The 25,085-nt window shown below is 38.5% G+C and overlaps 1 protein-coding gene across 3 annotated transcripts in view; it reads right to left on the reverse strand.

Annotated features, from left to right (window-relative positions):
- negr1 (neuronal growth regulator 1) overlaps positions 1–25,085 on the reverse strand; it is a 157,055-nt gene that overhangs the window by 34,178 nt on the left and 97,792 nt on the right. The window contains exons 5-7 of one of the 3 annotated variants that reach the window (XM_066663881.1): positions 17,747–17,867; positions 14,380–14,531; positions 2,080–2,121 (exon numbers count right to left, since the gene is read on the reverse strand). In XM_066663881.1, the coding sequence (XP_066519978.1) occupies positions 2,080–2,121; positions 14,380–14,531; positions 17,747–17,867 (315 nt within the window). Of the gene's footprint in view, positions 1–2,079; positions 2,122–8,232; positions 9,072–14,379; positions 14,532–17,746; positions 17,868–25,085 lie in introns of those variants that run through there. The other 2 variants (XM_066663880.1, XM_066663882.1) reach the window with 2 other exon arrangements.

Consider the following 25,085-nt stretch of genomic DNA (forward strand, 5'->3'; position numbering starts at 1 on the left):
AAAACCTGTGAATGTGTGGGCTCAGGGATTGATTTTCACAGTTATTAAACCAATTTCTCTCTGCGTGGTTTTCAGTGAAATGCAGAGAAAGACTAGCTATTTCACCCATCGGTCACTGGTTCAGAAATAGTTAATAATTATGCTGCTGACAGGTATCTGTTCACAGCTCAAGAGTTCATGAAGCCTCTATTTTTGTTCCCAGTTCTAGAAGCCTCAGACCTGAGTGTAGGCTAGGCCAAACTGCCAATTTAATACAGTTAAGTGGAATATGTGATAAGTGTGACTCAGTACACACTTAAATGTAACTGTGTTGAACCTTTTGGTGAACAAAATGCTATCCAAGAGATGAAAAATAAAAACTTGCAATATAAAGAAACGCAATATAATTTCCTACTGGACCTAGAGATATAACAAATTTCATGTGGGTTGTGATGATAAACAGCTCATATGCTATATTTTCTCATATTTAATTTGTACTATGTGAGCAATTAACCCCTCTCCTTAACCCATAGAAGTAAAAATAGGTGAGTAATTTTTAGCTTGTGCGAAGAAACTAAAGAATGGTTAATACGAAAGGCTGTATCAGTGCTGTTCATAGGATGGGTACATCACAACCTGGGACTTTATCATAAAGCTATTAAGTCCCTTAACCCAAAAAACAGTTCCATACTTCCCTCATGGGATCTACTCGCCCTTCAGCTCCCATAATCCACTTTGCCTGCGGTAGAATGATGTCAAAAGATAATTAACCACCTTCTAATTCATTTACATATTTATGCTACCTGTTTGCCAGAAATGTAAAACCGTCCACCGTCTGCCAGGCGGCTCATAAAAGACAGTGCAAAATTAACTATAAATACAATTTGGAACTTGGAACAAAACAAGAACAGTAGGACGTCAAGCCAGTTTATCTCGCCGATTGATACTGCCACTGTTGCACTGGACCATGAAATTGTCATTTGTTCTGCAAGCCTTACGTCAAATCAAAGTTAAGGGGCTATGCGTTGGCAGAAGGACTGATTCCTGCTAGCAGGGACACAATCCCATGGCTAATTATATCCATCTCAAACAAACAGATAAAGAAGTGGCATAGAGTACCTGCTAATGCCTAGTAGCATATCTGTAAAATGGAGCATGAAAATGTCTACAGATCTGCGACGTGGAATGATAAACTCACAGCTGTTGCCCAGTAAACACACACACACGGGCGCGTGCACAGATGCAGCGTGGTCCTGACACCACATACACACTTACACAATGTAGCTTTTTTGTGTGCACATCACTGAAGTGTGTGCTGATGCTGAATGTGCTGAAGAGGAAGCATTACAGGATATTACAGTAATGTAACCCATTTGAGAGATTACATTTTTTTGAACAGGCTTTCAGAGAATATCCCATACCCCACATCCAAAAACACACTCAAACACATATACCCCAACCCATCCCAAAAATAAGATTACTATGAGCCGTGATTTTCAAAGGAGCACAACACTTAAAACACTGCAACGCCATAAAGAGCAGAGAAAGAGTTAGCATGAGAGAGATAGATAGATATTGTAGGTGGTAGGAGTCAGTCTGCTGCTTAGTTGGAAAGAAAATGGCTGCGCAGACACCAAATAAAGAAAAAAAAAGGAGTAGAGGAGGCATATTATCAATATTCTGCCCTTCATGCAGACTGCACTAAAGCAGAGGATGAGGAAGCCAAGAAAGAGAAGCGGTCAGCCACTCGGCCTCAGCGCTACACATGACAGTACCATTAGGCCACAGCGCTCGCCAGAGGAGGGGTCAGTGCTCGAGTGTGCAAATGGCCACAAGTCAAAATAAAGAAATAAAAATAAATGAGTAACGGACGCAGAACAAATGAGAAGAAATCAAAATGATTATAGAAGACACATAAAAAGCTGTACGCCAGCAGGCATCCCAGCCAATCAACAAAGGGAGAGATTTGCGATGAGGAAGAGGTTGTTATTATCATCATCATCATTATTATAATTATTATTAATATTAATATTTGTTGGTTAGTGTAGCTTTGGAGGAATCCCTTACTGAGTTGCGTACAGCGCGGTGACATATACTGACCTGGACTTGAGACAGCACTAGTTGTGGTGGGTTCAATAATCACTACAGGGGAAAAAAGGAGAGAAGGAAAAAGAGGACATTCATATATTATCAGGAAAAAAGAACCATTACAAAAAATGGAGAAGAAAATAAAATCCAAATAAACGAACTTAAAAAATAAAAGTAAATAAAAAAAACACATGCGTGGACTGGAGGATGGCGCATGGATCTGCAATGTGTTGTATTATATTCTTTTTATGTCACACTTAAGCACTTGTTTCACCGACACAAATTCCTCATACATAAAAGAGCACTCCATCAGTAAAATGAGTTTGATTCAACTTTTGAAACCCGCGAACAGTAGCCGTGCTCTTCTGTCCTCTAGTCATTGTCATCAAATGGTCCTTTTACTCCAAAACTCAAACAGGACTGACCTTTTCTGTGATCCCATAAATTCTGCTCCAGCTTAACGTTCAAAAATACTATATATATATATATATATACATATATATGTGTGTGTTCAGAGGGGATCTGAGAGTCAATTTCAATTCACATTATGATTGCCGATGCATGATACTGTAAATCTAAAGATTCTGATTGTCCCTCAATTTCTCAATTGAATAAAATGGAGCTCAGCTCAATTAGCCCATAGAATTAAATTTGCACCTAGAAGACAACCATTTAATCATGACTATGCAATATCCCACTTCTTCAATTTATTAATAGATATCACACTCTCTCCACTGACCCATCTTCACTTTAGGGACACTCTGAAACCAGAGCTTAAATATCAGTCTGGATTTTGATCGCTTCTGCTCCATAATCAATTTAGGCACTGATTAAATTTCAGTTTTTACCACCTCTGGAGGAAATCTACAGAAAGGATATATCCCCCTCTGTGAAAATCTTCTCAGTAGTGGAGCATGCCCAGTATATTTTTTCCCCACTTTTTGTCTAAGAAATGTTTACTTATTTGTGTTACACCACTGCTACAAGGTAGTAGTCTGTTTTGAACTATTTAAGCCATATCTACCTTACAATCAGCCATCAATTACCAACTGACTGATCTTATACCCAGGAGTTAGAGATGGCCCTGATACCAGTAGAAAACACTGGATTGGATATTGGAGGAAGGGGTGGGGTGTGGGGAGGGGTCCAGTCCTGGAAGAATTCTAGCCTGAAATAACACTAACTTTGTACTGTGCAGAAGTTTTAGTCACTAAGATAATTATATATACTTAAACTATTGCCTTCTCAGTAAGTGTGGTGCTTGTATAAGTTTATATATAATCACAGTAAATAAAAAAACATAATAATATAAAACAATTAAGAATTCTTATTTCTATAAAGTTGTAGGTGTGAGTGAGTTTGAAAAATGTTTTGTTCAGATTCTCCGTGATTGCATGAATTTGTTAAATCAATAGCACAGATTATCATAATATTATGACCACCACCTTGTTTCTATAATCACTGTCCCTTCTCTCAGCTCCACTGACCATAGAGGAGCATTGTGTAGTTCTACAATTACAGACCATCGTCCACCTGTTTCCCTGCTGTAATCTCACCCATTATCCACATTTTACCTTGTGCTTCAATGGTCAGGACCCCCACAGGACCACAAAAGAACAGGTATGATTTGGGTGGTGGATCACTCTCAGCGCATTCTCAGCACTACTGACATTGATGTAGTTGTGGTGTGTTAGTGTGTTGCACTGGTATGAGTGGATCAGACATATCATTGCTGCTGGAAGTCATAATTTGTGTGTAACCCTAACCCTATACCCTAGCTTTGTGTAATCCATTACTTCACCTTGTGTTTATATATGGTAATAGAGTCACACCACTTTTTTTTATATATATACACTTTTTAACCATTTGGGAATTGAAGATACTAATTGCTGCTGTTTTTGTAAGTGGAATTTTTTGCCCATTCTTTCTGCATACACAACTAGAGCTGCTCAACCGTCTGTGGTCGCTACTGTCTGATTTTCCTCTCCATGGTGGATCACACATTTTCAATAGGAGACAGATCTGGACTGCAGGCAAACCAGTCAAGCACATGCATTCTATGTCTATGAAACTGCACTGTTGTAACTTATAACTGAATGAGGCCTGGCATTGCCCTGCTGAAATAGACAGGACTTACATGCTGCAACCACCTCCTTAAAATCCAGCCAAAGATTTTCTATGGGGTTCAAGTCAGGCAACTGTGATGGCCACTTCAGGATATTATGAGTTCTTTTGAAATCAACTATTTTGTTTTGAACTTGAAAAAACACTTGTTATATTAGTTGTGTTTAAGTATTTAAATTTTTCTTGTTTAACTGGTTTACTGCAAACAGCTGATTCTGCGATTTAGACATCTGAGCCAGAGTTCACCTCCTACCCAACTTTAAACCCAGGAATACTGGGTGCATTCCCTGCCCATTTCCAAAGCCTGTTGTAGAGCGTTTAAATAGTTTGTGCAGAATACCACACTTTTGCACAAACTATCGTAATAGAAGTGCTTACATTAAAAATTGAGCTTTTTTTTTTATTTTAAAGAAAAAAAAAATACTTGTAGCAGCCAAGGCTTGAGGACTTAGTATAGGGACTGAAAATGTGGTATTGTACCATCTTCCACATACATCATTATTCACGTTAATTCCATCAATTTCATAAGCATCATCATCATGAGCCCTTCAAGAGGTTTGTGCCCCCACTGTTGGACTCAGTACATGGTAAAGTCTGTTTGTGCAAGCTAATTAAAACGTATCTCTTTTGGAATCAACTGTGCTTTTGTTTGAACATCATTAAGCAAAGTTCAATAATAACTTAACAACAGATTTTCTGTACTAAACTCTTTTATAAATTGTGATCTTAAGAGTTATTTTCAAACTGCAGCACTTATCCATACGACCTAGCCTACACAACTGAAAAGATAAAGAGATGTGTGTGGTGTTACATAACCCAAGCCTTAACCACTTTCATCAACACTACTACTAAATCTCCATGCAGCAGAAGAACATATTCTGGAAGAATACACTGAGGCTGGAGCCAAAATTAGACTAAAGAAGGTGCAAAACAAGATTAGGATAAAGCAACAAAAAGAATACAGCAGAAAGTTCTGGAGAATGCCAAATTCATTTAACTTCACTGAGTCATAAGAACTCATTTGAGAGGGAACGATTTTTTTTCTATCTATCTGCTGCACAGTGGGGATACCAGTCCAGGACATCCCACAGTACACCGCCTGCTTACACTCTGTAATACAAGCCTTTTTATTGAGCTGTACTATTTATAACTTTATTTTTTGTCTGTGTTGTAATACTGGGGAAAATCACTTCCAAACAAATGCTCTCACTCTTTTTCACATTTAAGCTTTGTCTTTTTATATATACATATATATCTGATGATATATATATATATATATATATATATATATATATATATATATAAGATTAGAATTTATTTTTAGAAATTTTAAGTAAAACATGATTGCAGCACTTCCTTGGTTTTTTTTTCTTTTAACTCTTGTGTATTCATGACAATCTTCCTTGAGTTTGCCATCCTTCATCTGAGGCTGCTACACATACCAGAGAGGTCAAAAAGAAAATTTCTAAAATATGATTTTACAGTGCCATTACCTGGCAGGCTAGCACATCTTAAATGTCAGCTAAAATTAATGGGCATTTGATTATGCCTAATACAAACAAACAAACAAAAAACAATCACAGTAATTTGATTATAAATGGATTATATGCACTCTTCATATTTTGGTTAACATTGTCTAAACATGGCTGCAAAGTTTGACAAAAGCTAATTCCCTTTAAACTGCAGTGGTCAACCCCTATTTCACTGTACTACAAACTTCTGACACGCAATCTTCTCAAGGCCTGGGAACAGGGCAATGGAGCAGGCAACACTGTATTCCATAATAGTGGATATGCGTGGATGCTGGACGACCTTTGTTCACACTTGCAAGACAAAAGACATTATGGAGCAAGGAATTGCGTTTCACTCTGTAATAACATCACCCCCCCCCCCACCCCAAAACATGCGGTGACCATAGAAAATGTGCAACTTCCACACTATTCAAAGTGGCATAAATTGCAAATATAGGAGAAGAGTGCTGTGTGCTGTACGCTGTCAGATTCTTTTAGTAATATTGCATTAGCGTGTGACAATGAGCACTGGATAGTGAATGCATTTCTCTTATGCCTGCCTCTTAATGTTTGGTATAAAAATGTGAAGGTCATGTGATGAGTCATTAAATGAGGCTAATTCACTCTCGTCTTTAGAAATACAATGGAAGGTGGCGACTGAGGAACACTGAGTTTATCCTTGACTGACTGATTCATATGGCCTGCCGCTATGGCTAGGACTCACATATTCCTCCAGGCTGTTAGAAATTCTTGCCTCGTTAATGATTGGATGGCAGGTGTTTTATAGCCAAAGCAGGGCGCAAACCATCTTTGCGTCACATATCTCATTTTCTGGTGGGTCTGTCCCCCATGAGCACTAGCATCTTGACTGTAGTTTCACTCAGCTGCAAAGCAGTGAAACCGTATCTTTTAAAGCACCATCGCATCAAACTGATGTGCTGGAATATGAGGCTCGAATCAATGAGACAGATGAATGACACCCCTCCTGCTGTTCAGACATTTTTTGTCTGCTGCTGTGGATTTTATTAAGGTTTGAAATCTGCAACAAATGAAGATACAAAGCAGGAAAAATCCTTCCCAGTGAAATCAGCATGGAGATATTAGGGTTACAGTTTATGAATGGCAAATAATAGAAAACTGTAATAAAAATGCGTAATGGCACCAATATCAGAACAAGTCCATGTTCTGAAAACACCAACATGAGCACGTAGATATTAAGCCTAAGATGAAGTAAACCAATCTCTAAATAAACGGATACAAACAGTGTGTGATAGCTTTTCAGCAGTATTTTTTTTTGAGAATCCAAAAGATGCTCAGGGCGAAAAGGCAGCCGAGTGCATGTCAGGGCCAATCTGATCCGTGATTGATGTGGAAACGAGAATAGAAGCAGGATTGGAGCACACATGCTAAGATGGATGCAACATGCCAAGGAGTTATTCAGAGAACAAGTGAGTGGTTCTTTCCCAGCCTTGAAAAAAAGGTAAAAAAATGAGAAGAAAAGAAAACGACATCCACACAAGCGAATTCACATCATGCCTATTCTATTTCACCTTCCATTTCATCCCTCCTTTCATGTCCCTGGCCTGTGACTCAGGCACGGTCACACTATGGTAACCACGACAACAATATCCTGATGGCTGAGGGCTGGGTACCAGTGAGGTAGCCAAGACGACAGCGGGCATGAAGACATGAAAAGATGACACTAGGGTTGTGATTGATTAGCATGGCAAATTGAAGGAGCGCCTCCATTAGTTGGAACCTGCTGAGGGTGCGGAAGCTTTACCAGAGGAGCCGCTGCTTTCTTCAGGCCAGAAGCACTTCTCTCCTATTTCTGGCTCAGAGCACTGAGAGGCGGATGGAGCCTATGCTCAGCTACAGGAGGAAAAAGTGGGTGGGGAAGGTAACAGGACTTACTGAGCTAAAGAAGGCTACTCATTTACTGAACCTGGCTCATTATTTCAGAGAAGTTAACACTTCATAGACTGGTTTGAAATGTTGAGTAAGGGGTCTCAGGCTGAGAAATAACATTGCATATGGAAACTGTGGAAACAACACTTAGTATCTCCAGTTTTCTTTTTTTGATGTCAAATTAAAAACACCATTCATTCACAATGTATGGAAATGTTATGAGTAATAAACCAACAGAAATGGTCTACTGATTCCCACTAAAAAATAAGAATGTCCTTCACATGTTACATGTTTGACATGTTATAAAATTATGCCAGTGAGGATACACAAAATATACACATCACATAACTCATTACACAATCTACTATTGATATGCTTCTGTATATGAAAAGTATGGCAAAACCGACAGCATATATATATATATATATATATATATATATATATATATATATATATATATATATATATATATATATATATATATATATACACACACAAACACACCCACGTGTGTGTGTGCCTGAATACACCCTTGTTTATGTGAGTGCACAAAGGTGAGATTAAACTGGGCAAAGCAAACACCACGAGCATGGAGAAATGTGTGTACAAATTGAATAAGGCAAAATGACAATAGAGAAGAAAGAGAACCAAGCAAAAATGGCTATAAACCAGAGATTCTGCTCCTCCTGGACTCATTCTGAAATGGGTTGTGGCTCATTCTTATTTAAAAGAAAAGGTACTGAACTGGGTTGTTCTATCAGGGTGAAGATGGTATTGTAGTAATTCACCCTTGTTATGTTTTGACCAAAGCATGAAAGCAGAAAACTGTTAACTTGTGAAATAGAACTTCCATACTCAACCAACATGCTAATTACACTGTCGCTGGTATGTTTTTTGAGGCTGCTGCCACATACACTATATGTCCCAAAGTTTGTAGACACTCATTATAATTTGAGAATTCACTAATTCCAATATGCTCATATTTTATACACACATATACAAATGTATACCCAGCGTGATTAAATTCCACAGAAAGAGTGAAATAAAATGGAACAGCCCAGAGCAGATGCATGAGAACCTAAATCACAATGCATAAAATCTAAATCTAAATCTAAATCATCAAATGGGGCGGCACGGTGGCACAGCAGGTAGAGTCGCAGTCACACAGCTCCAGGGACCTGGAGGTTGTGGGTTCGATTTCCGCTCCGGGTGACTGTCTGTGAGGAGTTGGTGTGTTCTCCCCGTGTCCGCGTGGGTTTCCTCCGGATGCTCCAGTTTCCTCTCACAGTCCAAAAACACACATTGGTAGATGGATTGGTGACTCAAAAGTGTCCGTAGGTGTGAGTGTGTGAGTGAATGTGTGAGTGTGTGTGTTGCCCTGTGAAGGACTGGCGCCCCCTCCAGGGTGTATTCCCGCCTTGCGCCCAATAATTCCAGGTAGGCTCTGGACCCACCGCGACCCTGAAATGGATAAGCGGTTACAGATAATGAATGAATAAATCATCAAATGCTCAATGCAATGCACTGGCTAGAGATTCCTCTGGAGTAATGGAGCATTATTATATACCTATGACATTATACAGAACTAATCACCAGTTCTCAGTACCTGATGTCATTTATGTTCTTGTGAGTCAGATTCTTAGAGAAATATTCCAGGGTCTTCCCCAAAGATTGTAACCTACTACTGCAGCAAAGGGGGAAAAAGGTATCAAATAATGTTCTTAAAAGGGAAAAGGTTGGATGAGTAGCTATCCACAAACCATCACTCATGTTTTCACCATGGGGTGGTACCCTCAAGAATATATATTTAGTTCTTTAATTAGGGAGCATAACTGTGCCATTTTCTATTATACAGGTGCTGGTCATAAAATTAGAATATCATGAAAAAGTTCATTTAATTCAGTAATTCCATTCAAAAAGTGCAACTTGTATATTATACTCATTCATTACACACAGACTGATATATTTCAAGTGTTTATTTCTTTTAATTTGATTTTTTTTAACTGACATCTAATGAAAACCACAAAATCAGTGTCTCAGAAAATTTGAATATTACTTAAGATCAATACAAAAAAAGAATTTTTAGAAATGCTGGCCAACTGAAAAGTATGAACATGAAAAGTATGAGCATGTACAGCACTCAATACTTAGTTGGGGCTCCTTCTGCCTGAATTGCTGCAGCATTGCGGTGTGGCATGGAGTTGATCAGTCTGTGGCACTGCTCAGGTGTTATGAGAACCCAGGTTGCTCTGATAGTGGCCTTCAGCTCTTCCGCATTGTTGGGTCTGGCCTATTGCATCTTTCTCTTCACAATACCCCATAGATTTTCTATGGGGTTAAGGTCAGGAGAGTTTGCTGGCCAATTAAGAACAAGGATACCATGGTCCTTAAACCAGGTACTGGTAGCTTTGGCACTGTGCGCAGGTGCCAATTCCTGTAGGAAAATGAAATCTAAATCTCCATAAAGTTGGTCAGCAGCAGGAAGCATGAAGTGCTCTAAAACTTTCTAGTAGACGGCTGCGTGGACCAACACCAGAAGATGACGTGGCACCCCAAACCATCACTGACTGTGGAAAATTTACACTGGACCACAAGCAACTTGAATTCTGTGCATCTCCTCTCTTCCTTCAGACTCTGGGACCTTGATTTCCAAAGAAAGTGCAAAATTTACTTTCATCAGAGAATATAACTTTGGACCACTCAGCAGCACTCCAGTCCTTTTTGTCTTTAGCCCAGACGAGACACTTCTGATGCTGTCTATTGTTCAAGAGTGGCTTGACACAAGGAATGCGACAGCTGAAACCCATGCCTTGCATACGATATTTGTCTATGTGTAGTGGTCCTTGAAGCTGCAGCTGCAGTCCAGTCTTTGTGAATCTCCCCCACATTTTTTGCATACTTTTTTCTACCACATCTTTTCTTTCTCTTCGCCTCTCTATTAATGTGCTTGGACACAGAGCTCTGTGAACAGCCAGCCTCTTTAGCAGTGACCTTTTGTGTGTTGCCCTGCTTGTGTAAGGTGTCAATGGTTGTCTTTTGGACAACTGTCAAATCATCATTGTGTAGCCTACAGAACTAGACTGAGAGACCATTTAAAGGTCTTTGCAGGTGTTCTGAGTTAATTAGCTGATTAGAGTGGCACCAGGTGTCCTCAATATTGAACCATTTCACAATATTCTAATTTTCTGAGATACTGAATTTGGGGTTTTCATTAGTTGTCAGTTATAATCATCAAATTAAAAGAAATAAACACTTGAAATATATCAGTATAATGTGTGTAATGAGTATAATATACAAGTTTCACATTTCAATGGAATTACTGAAATAAATAAACTTTTTCATTTTATGAACAACACCTGTAATTATAGATTTTTGCATATTTTTCCTATGCCCCACTTCATCTCCAGGATGTCATTATGTTATTTTATTTTACACTGGAGATTAGAATGTAATGTACCATTTTTTGGATTTAAGAAACTCTGTTGTACATTTAAGTGTACATTTATGGCATATTTCAACTCTTTTTCAAAGCCTGTGATTCACATTATAGATGGAGATTTGCGACCTCATCGACTCATGTAAGGGAGCTGAAAGTTGGTTGAGCCGTGCCGAGTCGAGCTGATGCCTTGCAGTGGACAAGCATCATTACACTGTTTGTACCTTTAGTGACAATAATGTACCTGCATGATACCTTTTTTCCTGAGGGCATACCTTAAGATATGTTTCAATATGAGGTTATATATGAGGACACAAATGTGTCAGAGGTTTTATAAGTAGAGAGATATGCACCACATCACCAGTACCACATTTGAAATGTCTGAATACAAAAATTTTACATTGTTTCACAAAATATGCAGACATACAACTAAGTAAACAAGGCCAATTATGCTCTATGTAAAATGGGCCTTGCTTAATGTCAGTCTTAACAGAATTTCTTGACTTGTTGTCATGAGGGCATGCACCATTACGCAAAAAGAGTGTTTCATACACATTTTGAGTTTGTTAAAGATGAGGTCTTGGAATTGCAAATCCCACGGTTGTTACAGTACACAAAACAAATCCAAACTGAACTGGACCCATTTGTGCTTTTATTCACACACAAGAAGCGCAGCAAAGATGTAATCTATGGATAAATATGGGGCTGGGAAATGGGGATATTATTCTATTCCGCAGTGAGAGATGGAAAAGCATTTTACTATGAACTGGAAACCTGACATGAAATTGTAAAGTGGGTGCCTTGATGTTCTAGTTATTAAGAAGCCACTGCAAAAGTAAAGGCACTTGGTTCTTCGGCAGTATATAACAAGCAGCCTCTCCACTGCTGTGCAGACACAGTCCTTCTATTTTTCTCTTTTAAGGCTCTCTCATTGGCTATTGTGTGTCACTCATTCACTTGTGGCTGTCCATCTCACACCAGAGAACTTTTTCAGCCATGAAAATCAAATGTGTTTGAAAAAAATCAAGAAGCTTCCAATTACTCTTGAGTTTGATTGGAAAGCAACAGCATGACTTGCCTCCCCTCTCACGTACCACAGCATTTGCTCAGTCAATCACATCCGATCGGCTCACATCCTGGAAATTCACTTGCAGTTGTGAATATTTACTGGAAGGGGCACGTTGGCATCACCATCATTGGGAGAATGCATATTCAAAAAGGCACCATTGGTCTGCTATCTCTGGGTAAGTAGGATGGCACTTCTCCTCCCTCCATGACTCAGTACTGTTAACTAACATAACAGGGTGAGGTAGTTAGTGTTCTCTTTTAAACATGTTAAGCAGTCCACAATAAGGTTGCACTGGCAGCAGTTTGAACAGAATCTATCAGAGGTGGCATGTGCTGGCCTATATACTTCTACTGTGATCACATCATGTGACTGACTGTGAACATTTTCGTGAATGTAATTAGGAACCATTTTTGCACGTTTCCACCAACATCACTGGCTGGCGAACCAGAAAAGCTTGTTTCCAGCAGGAACAAAAGAAGAAATGGTTCTTCAGTGCGAACCATGAAGTCGTTCATGGGTGTGTTGAGCTTAAAGTCCAGAAAGAGCAAATAAAGTCTCAAATAAAGCTTTATGGTGCATTAATAACATGTTATATAAATAAATAATAGGAAACAAAACAGGAACATTCTCCATTCACATGTGTTTCTGGGGCTGTGTTTTGCATGTCACAAGGTGCGTTAGCTACTTTTCTCTGCTGTTCACGAGTTCAGCAGGACAGCTCAGAACTCTGCAACATTTATACACATTTACCATACCTCACTCTGATCTGATCCTGCTGTAAACAAAGAATAAATAATGGCTGTTGGTTTATCTATGGCTCTGGTGCTGAATTTAGCCACAGCAATTCTGAAAAGCCCCCACTGATGACATATCCTCAGTTACCATCAAAGCTGATGAAAACGTGGGCCAGTGTGCTGGAGAGCACCAAGGTTCCAAGAATCAGTAATGGAAACATTCAAGAACCAGAGTTTTTTGGTGGAAAAGTGCTATGAAGGAGTCCTAGCTGATTGGCTATATTGTGGATAGAGCATAATCATGAAGCACAGATTTCGATTCCTAGTGTTGTTGGGATTTGAACTGACAATTTCTTGGTTGCTTTTGCAGGCATTTTAAAAAAGGTAACTCAGGAGAAATTCCTATAAAGGGTATGGAGATTGTAGGGGTGGCAGACAGCATCAAAGAGAAATTTGCATGCTTCAAATATATCAACACGGATTTTACTACATCACAGGGGTTCTGCATTTTACACTTAGAACAGCTTAAAACTGATACCATGCGTGGCTTATGACAGCAATGATCGTGAATCAGGCTAGAAATAGCCCACAGTGACAGGATTCCTCACGCTGAGGAGAACATGGACTATTACGCAGCACTTTGATACGCACTCCAAACCTTGTCTAGGTCGAAGCTCTCCATTAAATATTAATGCGTCCCTGGGTCCACCTTTGGTTCATCAATACCTATTGACTGATATTATAATAGCAATTTAGTCACTGGTAATGATGGCTGCCTCTTGGATTTGTAGTTTGCGCAAATGTGGCAGTGTGTGTTGTGCAGGAATTGCTTGCCATTTCTCATTAGGAGGACAGTGGAATGGGTTTCCTTTTCATTAGTGTTCATGATAAAGAGTAGCACAGCAGCTTGGAGGTGAGAGGAGAGAGACAGAAGAGGAAGTGGGGGCAGATGGAGGAAGGGAGAAGAGGGGAGAGGTGAGGAGTAAAAGAAGGCTGCTGGCCTGTTCACTGTTTTTTTTTTTTTCTTCCTTTTTTCCAGGATCACAGTCTCTGAGTCTTCAGCAGAACGTGAAAGATTTCTCAGGCTCCCTCATCTCTTTGATGTGCTTCATTTAAAACTAGGGGACTGGAGTGGCCCTTCCCATCTGCCAGAGTTAAGGCTATCTGCTTTCTTTATTATTTTTTTCTACACAGGTCTGGGCTGATTTGTTTACCTTGTTAGCAGACCCCCTTTCATTATTGACTCTAAAACCTCCAAATCAAAGAGATGACTAAGGATGTCAAAATGGCTGCAAAGAGAAAGCTCTGTTTGTTGCATCTATTCATCTGAATCTCTTCAAGATCATACAAAGAAGGCACACTTTACATTGTACAAAAGACACAAAAACAAACAGCACATTAATTTTTTCCTTTCTAATTGACAAATGAGGATACAGTTCTCAATGTGGAACAGTGTCCAACTCATCAGCGAAAAAGCAACTCTGAGCTTAATGAGAGTCAAAAAAACAGGAAATGATGCTTGCTACTTACGAATCAGAGAGACACTGGCGTTGGCAGTTCCCAACCGGTTGGCGGCCACACAGGTGTAGTTGCCATAGTGATCCTCTGTCATGTTGCTCATTGTAAGAACTGATCTGGCGCTGAGGTTCTTGATATCAATGCCATCTTTACCCTTGTTAAGCCTAGAATTATAGTAAAGACACTGCATTAGTTATTAATATAACACTGATAATCTTGAAATAATGATCTAAGGCTGATATGAAGCAAAGATGTCCTGCAAGTATAATGCTTATGCTAATGCACATTGTAATACATAAAAGCAGCTAGGATGGTCTATGGTAAAGGGCTATCTTACTAAAGGTCATAATAATATGATTTGTCACCTAAGATGTCAGTGGATATAATACCACTATTCCCCCCTACTGATAATATGCAGCTAAGACAGTCTGTGTGTAATTGTTATAATACTAATGTTTTTATTAACATGCGTCTAGTATGGTCTGTGGGTAAAATACTAATGTTCATACTAATGCTAATATGCAACTGGCAAAGTCTGTGGCTATAATACTAATTTTCAAACTAATATGCAGCTAGGGTGGTCTGCCTGGAGACTCCATAATGATAAACAATAAGGCCATCTGCATAGCAAGTTCATGTCAGATTTTTTATTGCATATTTGTAAGAATTAGCATATTCATATGCATAGTGCACACTTTGTCCTGAGCAGATTTTAGGGCCTTTTTCTTCCATTTTAATGTACTTTCTAACTATATTTCATCTTATATTTCACAGAGTTTAGAAATCTCCTGCTGCCAATCCTTTTGGGAGCAGGACATGCCACACACAAAAGCACACTTGGACCAAAATGGCAATCCCTGAACTATCCCACATGAATGTGAGGACGCCCTGACTGAATCAGTACATTGCTCTGGATTAGACAGAGGCTGATCCTCCTTTCCAATATTTCCTCAATGGGAACTTAGCCAGTTGGGTTTCCCAGAGACTCTCAGCCAGCAGCGAATTAGGTGGCATTTTCACAGTAGTTCTCCCTAACAACACTTACTATCACTGTTGTTTAAAAATAAATAAAAAAAGAGAAAGAAATTGGACGTATATGGGCACCACACGGACACAATATTTATCAATATTTGATAAAGATTGTAGATACAGAGACTGAGAAATAATCATCAAACACCAACCCCCCCCCCCAATTTAAACAAATAAATATATAAACTTCTTTTTTCCTTTTAATATGGGCTTATAAAATAATAATTAAACATTAAATTCATATGGTTCTTTCACAAAGGTTTGTTTTAACAATAAGATGCAAATTCAAATATTTTTCACAAATCACTAGAAGTAAGAATACTCATGTTTAAAGCATTTTTACAACATAAGGATAGAGCTGTTGTTTAGCTATGGATGAGTATGTAATATGTTAGTGATTGTTTGAAAGCATGGTTAAGTCACTTGCTCTTCAGAGAATGTTGTTTCATCCATTTTGTCATCGCAGCCCTTAGTGATGTGTCCATCATCCAGGCTCATATTAGAATAACAAAGCACTTGGCTGTAGTGGTATGAATAGGGTATACTTTTTAGACAGAATAATGAGTAGGAGTGCACTATATATATATATATATATATATATATTTATACTGGCTGATTTTTATTTCACTATAGCCATATTAACTGATTTTAGTGTTAATTTCACAGGGTTCTTAAAGAAAATAAAATGGGTATTTGCAGGCTAAATTAATTCACTGATATTAAACACGGTCTGAAGGGCTGCTTAAAGCATGCATGGACATGCAGCACTCAAATGCAGTGTGTGTACTTGCCTTACATTATTTATATCATAAAACAGCTTCACAGATTTGGTAAATAATAATGAAAAAAAAAGCTGTTACTCACTGATTGATTTATGTTTTCTGGCCAATTCCAACTGTGCAAACAGCAAGCTTTTATGAGTGCACTGTAAATGAACTGTATAAAAATAGTGGGACTACAAAGCCAAAAAATGGCACTGATGCCAAGAGGGGTCTCTTGAATCCTATGTTGTTGAGTTGTCATCTGCGTTGTACAAGGGTTGCATGTCTGACAAGCTCTGAATCTAAGGTGAAACGTGCAGAGGGTGGAACTCCCCTGCCCTCACGGTGCAGCAGCTCCCTAAACACATTTGAATTGATGGACTATCCATGTTCCTCTCGGAGCTGAGGAGATGCGCCTGACCTTATGTCCAGCAAATCCCTAAGCAGCTGTTGTTTGCTCTCCTACTGAGATTTGCTCAAATGTTAGCAAAAGGTTTTGCAGGGATGATCACTGCAAGAGGGGGAGAATGCTACAGGCTCCTAACAGCACAACATCCACAAAAAACAGCTACGAGAACCACAGTCCAACATAAACTATTTCAAACTGGAATAAACAGCAGAGATTATCACACTGATTTTTTGATATTTATTAAACACCAAACTATTATTTAGATTAAAGCAAATGCTTTGTGTTCAGCTCTGTGTATATAATTATTTGAGCTGCAAGGTTAATATTAAACTATGCATTCCTTTCTTTCATTAGAAAAAAAGGAAGGAGAAAAATTGACACTTTATGAAGAATAGCAAATGTAAAGTCTTAAATTAGGCAAACCCTAGAACCAATGCCAATGCCTCCTTAGCAATTTGAATAAATTGAGTGAAGCCTATAATTACAATTAGCACAGTGTGAACTGCTGATTCAGATCGTACTCAGTAAGAGTGGGTAAATGATGGGTAATGGGGTAATTTGGTATTTAAATTCAAGAACTGCCACTTGAGTCGACACTGATTGATGCAGAAACTGGAAATGCTCTTTACTGGTGGTGAAGTTATACAAACATTTAATTAGAATTCAAGGTTAACCCTTATAGAGCAAGAATTCTTAATAGCGGCTTTCACCAATTCATAGCATGACTTCTGAATATAACCGAATAATAGCAGCTACATGCTATAAATAACGATGGGACATGTGGAACATATAGTGTGCACATGCTCTTGAGACCGAAAGCATAAATATTGAATATGAATATTCATCCACAAAAGGCGGGGTGAGAGGAAGTGTGTTACTCCCATGTTTCCCTGCAGCGAGAAAGCCAGAAATTCTCTTATCTGGGTCCCCTGTTCACCTAGTCATATGGCCTGAATATATGCAGGTATTAGATTGTATCGTGGGCCTACTATCCTCAAGGCACACTTTACTCAACAGAGGAAACTGCTGACATAAATCTTCATTGCAGGATGCAACTTGAATCAAGATGAAGTGACTTATAATATGTGATAATGCATGATGAGTAAAAATATATCAACTCGGCGCTTACAAAGAAAGAGATAAAAGCCAGGCTTTTTATCATCCTGCCTTTGGCTCCTACCTCTTTTCCCCCTTGTACCACTCGAAGACTGGAGACGGGACAGCAGCTGCCTCGCACCTCAGCAACGCTTGAAAACCGAGCCGGATGCTGTGACTCTTGATGTCCTGAATGGATGGTGGAACTGGAAAAAAGAGAAAACACAAACAAAAGTTTCCAACTGACAGTAAAATGTGATTATACCATCAACTGATCCTATCATGATGCTGATAGACAAAGTAAATGTCAGAAAAATATCGTGCTTGCAGCAGATTTATAATGCGACAGAGCAAATCATATATTTCTTATGTCTCCTAATCTGTGCTGTTCATGTCCTACATCAGCCTTAAGTTCTGTGACAGGAGACAATCCTATCAACAGTAGCCAATATGAGTCTTTGAAGTCTACATATTCTACATTTTGGCTGTAATTAAAATTACCCTCAAATCCAGTTCTGTCATTATGTTTTGTACAGAATTATTAAAACTTATCAGTCTTTATGCTTTGGATTTGAACAAGCTTCCTTCAAGACTAATATATCCTCTATGTCCATAATATGCCCATACCTCTTCTAATAACTGGAGTTGAAAACAACATAGCTAAATTAAAGTGCACCAGTGCTGGCGCAAGCTTCAGATGCACACATATAAAATACTACCCTGGACCACCCCAGCCACACATAAACCTAAGGTTACAGTGCCTAAAGCCAAGCTGTGGCTCAGAGGAACTCTGCTCTCCAGAGTGATGGTGTGACATCAAATACCTCTGGGATGAAATGGGCTGGTGTTTGTGCTCCAGAACTAGTCACCCAACATCAGTACCTGACCTCACTAATGCACCCGTCGGTAAATGCAACCAAAACCCCACAGCAATGAGAGACATCTAGGGTAATGTGTCTCCAGTCCCTTGCACCATTCTCATTTTTCTATATCATCAACCACCTGAAAAGGCTGAAGAATGTAACTTGATGATGAAATTTCACTTGCAATCTCACACACCTATTATACAACCCAAAAAAGGGAATTCAGAAAGAGAACCTGTTAAATTTAAACGTGAAATACAAATATGTACGATCATTTTAAAATGTTTCCTTTCATTATATATATATATAAAACTATTAGAACACAGCAACTATTAGAGCAATATTTCTGATCCGGCTGAAAGTTGGAATCCATGCACTACAACTTCAGGAATTTATGAAATGCGAAAACCTAATTTTTTTCCTGTTATCTGCTCTAAAGAGAAACACTACAAGTGAATAACAAAAACATTCAAAGTACTTTGGAGTGGTCAAGGCATAAAAATTTTTTACCAGTGCAAAGCTGAGAAATACTATTCATCCTGAGGGTTAGAAAAAGAAAATGAATTGCACAGTGATAAACTGCTTAATGGAAGTTCAAAGGCTGAATAGCAGAGGCAGGTTCTGTGAATATGAAATGAGGGTTCTTTCATGTTCTCAAACATTGTGCAAGTCTCTTTGCTAGTGTCAAACAGCCAGCACTAACTAGGGGCCACTTTATTACAGTCTGAGAGAAAGAGCGAGAGAACGAGAGAGCAAGACACAGAGAGAGAGAGATAGAGAGAGCGAGAGAGAGATGTACTAGTACACAAGAAATCATTTCTTTAGTATGTCAGCTCGAGTCATTCAGCAGAACAACAACAGGAATGTTTCAATGCATTAATTACATAAATCATTTGTTTTAGATATTAAACTTTCACTGTACAAATGAACAGAAAACATGAACTTTAAACCATGCATTCTGTCCTCAGAATGGCATTTTCCAGTGCGATAACAGCCCTCAGAGAGAAGAAAATGACTCAAGAATCGGACCATATTTTGGGAGCGAACAAATACAGTGCAGAACATAAAGATGAAGGGGAAAAAAAGAAGAGCAGAAAATAACTGGCACAATTCTACTTCCTTCAGGAGGGTGATCCACTTATGTCTCTCTGGCTAGCGTTAAATTGCCTGCTATGTCTGAATTTGAGTGGGGGAATTTATATTCCAGACAACGTACTGTTTGAAAATCACCTGCAAGTCTTTCAGGTGTAAGGCTGCGTTCACATGACTCCCCACCCCCACTCCAATTTCCATCTCCACAACTTCACAGCTGAAGCTGAGGATGCAGAGCTAAAAACTACTGCTGTGCCTACTTAACATCTGATTCTCAAAAAGAATCTCCTTGGGCCTCCCCACTGACGCTGAACAAACATCTTGTTATGCTCATGTTATAAGAGTTCCTACTGGTCCGATTTTTCTGTTATTTGGCGGCACCACAAAGATTTAAAGCAAAAGGAGCTTGCGGCACACCATTTATTTGCTGTTTAAAATGTCATCCATCTCAGAAAAACTGTTTTAGAATAAACATTCGACTGCTTAAACTGTGCTGCAACATTCGTTTCGCCACTTAAATCGCCGTGCAATTTTTACGTTTAAAGTGTATAAATGCCTCCCTTGCCGCTCTCGTTCTGCTCAAGCCTCCATCTGAGAATGAAAGCCTGGTTTAAACAGATTATTTTTATTATTTCTCCACTGCATGCTCTCCAGGGAAAGCTTGAAAATAGCTGTACGACAGATGAACGCAGCATGAATGCAGAGTTTTGCCATATGTAAGAGGAGTTTCTGCTCTTTTGAAAATGCAGCAATTGATGGCTATGGCCTGGGTGACATACAGTACAGTCACCAGCCCATTTAAAAACTCATGAAGCGTTACATAATCTCAACAGGGCTTTACAGGCCAGAGAGGAAGTAAAACTGTTTATGCACAGGTCCGAGATTTATGGATAAAGTAACAGATTACAGCAATGCTTTATGGACTGATTTGGCACTGTTAATGTGAGCATAATGAAAATTCAAAAGCACATGATGCACACTGGGAGGCTTTTGCTGACAGTTCTGTGACAGATGTTGCAGTTTGCACAGTACAACATCTAAGGTGGGCACCATGAGGATGCAACACAGTGCAATAGCAATGCAATGTGAGGAAATCCAAAGTGTTACATGTTGACACTTGCAAAGCTTTCCTACAACAGTTCCGTCTTTGTTGCTTGGCACTGTTATTTACATAAGCCACAATAGCACAGTTATTATTCTCATAACAAAATTGAGGATATTTACGTTCATTTTTAAGTTCTTTTCATGGATCAAAATGGTGGTCCTTTATTGGGGGGGTACCCCATCTAGTGAAAATGCACCAGAAACACCAGTGTATAATACACTGTAAAAGGTTCAGGTATTAACATTGAGACATTTAAAACTAACCAATGCTTCAATTTCCTGCATATAAAATAATATAGGAGATTTAAGAGGTAAAATGTCATTTTGTTTACAGCTTGATTTTAGAAGTACATATTTATATTGTATAATATAGTGTTGACTGTACATTCCTTATATCCGTACGTACGGGTCACACTGGAAAACATGCTTGTTTCTTGTGGGCATTTAAATGAGCTCATTGACCGAAATGTCCAACTGTAAAAAACAAAAGCATAAAATCATGTTTAATATTGATTTCGTATGGTAAACCTGATATTTAAATGATGTCACCAAATATCTGAGGAAATTAGAAACTAATGAACCATGAAAATGAGGAGAGTAGACCCTGCTGCACCTTGACTTTCTCTTGATGGAACAGATTGCCTAGTACAAAATATCACAGTTTTTTTAAGCAATAAATTTACAAACTGTTTTAAATATCATCAATTTTATAGTGTAGTGATTCCAAACCTAAGAGGCCCACTTCCTATACAAGTGATAGATATTGGTTAAAACTAAAAACAATATTTCTGGCAATGTGCAGTACGCCAAAGATCACATAGACAAGCCAGAAGTCTGCTGAAAATATGTCCAAAATAGAATATTGTGGTTTAAATGAGCAGAGTAATGTCTGGAGAAAGGAATTCCCACATAATTCTGGATCCACTACTTGAATAAAAAAATGGACAGAAAGTGAATGTCAAGAGAACTTGGCTCATGTAGCAAAACAACCACCCAAAACAAAGAAGTCGTTCTAAAAAAAGAATGGTTAAACAAGAATACATTTAAAGTTTTGGAATGGCAAAGTCAGCCCTACTCTTATTCTAATACAAATATGTTGGAAGGCCCTGAAGCGAGCTGTTCTTGTAAAGAATCAAACAAATATGCCAGAGTTGACGCTATTCTGTACAGCTAAATGTGCTATAATTACTCCAAGCAGATGTGCAGGAATGATCAACAGTTAACGAAAATGATTGAGCGCAGTTATTGTTGCACAAGAAGGTCACACAGATACTGAAAGCAAAGGTTCAAACATTTTTGCCATTCAGAGATATATAATATTGTTATTTCTTAATAACTAAATGACCATGTATAATATTTTTGTATTAAATGGGCTCTCTTGTACCACCTCCAGGGTTTGTGTGAAAATCCGATGATGTTTACGGTCACATTGATGCAGAAATATAGGAAAATAAATGCTACAGGGTTCACAAATTTTGAAGCGTCACTGTAATTTGAACCGTGTCTGTTAAACAAGACATTCTTCATCAATGCATTTATCAAAGCCAGTGAAACACATCCCGTAAAACTCAGACTGAGAATAAACTTGAATGAGAGTTTATGGAAGCTTCATACACAGATTGTTTTAGTGAAGCCATGTTAAGCGTTTATTGGAAAATAGGTTCGTATAACATTATTTTGGGTCCTGCCAGGGTTCTGGCTTCACTAGGAGTTTACGAGACTACTGGGGGCAGTGTTTGCATTAGAAAAAATTTTCTGGACCAAAGCCTTTTATTTGTCTCACGTCTGAAAACTCTGCTTCTTTAAATGCTGGAAGAGAAACAAAGGGGTCAAATTCTAGTCCTGCTCTGGGTGACTGTCTGTGAGGACTTTGGTGTGTTCTCCCCATGTCTGCGTGGGTTTCCTCCCACAGTCCAAAAACACAAGTTGGTAGGTGGATTGGCGACTCAAAAGTGTCCATTGGTGTGAGTGTGTGTTGCCCTGTGAAGGACTGGTGCCCCCTCCAGGGTGTGTTCCTGCCTTGTGCCCAATGATTCCAGGTAGGCTCTGGAACCACCAGGACCCTGAACTGGATAAGCGCTTACAAATAATGAATGAATAGGTTAGCAGGTTTTTGGGTGGAATTAGTGGCTTTGGTTTGTTATTTTGCCCTAGCTTACCCCTGGAGAGGTGGCTTGCTGTATATAAATACTTGTAAATAATTGTAAATACACTTTAAACTAAGCAAAACATTGTGTGGTTTTCTTGTCCACTCCCACTGCATTATCCAATTTTTTTGGCCCTTAGACAGGAATGTAACAGGAACATTAATTAACGAAAGAATTGCTATTAAGCAGTTAATAGTAATGCATCAATTAATGTACCCATATTATAAAGTGTTACCAATGACTTTTAAGCATTACTAAATAGTTAAGTTTTAAATCATTAAAAAGGGAGTTATGACAATTAACATTACTTAGTATTTGAAAAAAATTTAATACAGTTATCCGTTTTACTTTTAATTTAATATTTTTCCTTAGAATACCTTAACTGTTGATAAGGGGAACTTTTTTTCTTTCAGGAAATAGTGTAAATTAACTGGAAATACATTACATTCAATACATTCATGTAAATATAAGTCCAACAAACAAAATATCCACTGCCCCATAGGCCCCATAGTATTAGTGACATTAGGCTCATGCTTTGGTGCTTCAGAACATACCAGTCTATTTACATGCTAGTTCTACAAAGATTAGATATTATTATTATTATTATTATTATTATTATTATTATTACATTACATACTATATGTAGGCAACTGAACATTACTGCAAGAAATGGGTCCACCTTAAAATAATTCAATTCCCTAATAAGAACAGATATCTAGTTACCTCTGTTGGCTCAGGTAATTGTCACCTTTTTATTGTCAGCCAAAAGATGCCTGGTGTAATAATAACTGTATTTTTCCAAAATGTGAATAGAAGCTGAATTGAAAGTAGTAACATTTCCCATTCCATTTAACTGGTCATTTTGTTCTCTACAAAAAGTATAAATACTCAGACTCAAAATGCAACATTTATCAGAAATAATTTTCCTTTGGTTAAACATTGGGGTGGTGACCAGACCAACTGGCTTTATCAAGTCCAGGTTACTACAGAGTAAAACAGAGCAGCTACTTATACTGCTGAAGGAAAAAATTGGCAAACTGCATCAATCAGCAAGCTTACTTGCAAAGCCTTATTTGTAAAAAGAAAGTAAAGCTGGCTGTTGTGCTCCAGGTAAATCAGAGCAGACTAAATGGCACTGAGTGTAAAACTCATTTCAAAGGTAACAGCAGGGTGTTTTTTTTTTTTTTTTTTTTTTACCAGCATCCAGTATTGAAAGTGGCTCTTCAAACCAATCCTCCAACCCTCCAAAGCCCAAGTAGTTTATTTTTTTCTCTTGATGTCCAAATGTTTTCAGAACCCCCTTATTATTAGTGCATGTTGCTGCTTTAAGCTCCACCCATTGTGGCTACTGAAGTTCACCTTTGCGCACACAGCTTGTATAGTCCATAAAAAGCAAGAAATGAAACAGGCAAAGTGGAGCAGCTGCACGTGAGCCTAAGGTCACCGTACACAATGCTAAGTGTCGGTAAGAGGGGTAATGGAGCAATGGAGCTTTATTCACTAAAACAGTACCTCATCTCACTCATGTTGTAGTGACAAAATAGCATCAAATTCTTAAGTGAAATTGTCCTACACCTAGTCTTATAATTCCTTCGAAGAGTAGAAGCTTTTACTGCAGAAAAAAGTTACCAACTACCAAATAATGCCCTTGATTACAGAAAAACATTATATGACAGTATGTCCATATAGAGGATACTTCTGTGATATTTTCTAAAATTATGTTGCGGAATGTCTCCCTTGAACAGATAAATAAATAAATAAATAAATAAATAAATAAATAAATAAATAAAACCACAGGCCTTGTTTACATCAAACATTTAGCGCGTTGGATGACATTTTGGCTGTGGGACACTCAAAATATTTAAGGTCTCCTCTAGAATGCTAATCAGCATGAGTTTACTTTACTTCAATTGCGAAACACTTTTCCATGCGACAGAAATAAACGATCCTCTGCAAGTGTGTGCAGGAGCACGAACAACAGGCATGTGCCTACTGTGTCGGCAGTAAATCGAAGTTTAAAGCCCTAAAAGCCTGAAAGGCTCCTCAACACTAGAGAAATGCATGATAATCTCTCGTCCATTTGCACCCTCTACGCTTGTGAGCGGCGCTGAGGCAGTGGTGAGATCTGTGAGGTGTGAGGGGCAGCAATGTGCTTCTTCAGGTCATGCATCACCCAGACTGCAGCTGTATTGTGAAGTATTGGCAGGTCGTGGCAGAA

The sequence above is a fragment of the Hoplias malabaricus genome, chromosome 3, assembly GCF_029633855.1.
Source record: "Hoplias malabaricus isolate fHopMal1 chromosome 3, fHopMal1.hap1, whole genome shotgun sequence".
Lineage (NCBI taxonomy): Eukaryota > Metazoa > Chordata > Actinopteri > Characiformes > Erythrinidae > Hoplias > Hoplias malabaricus.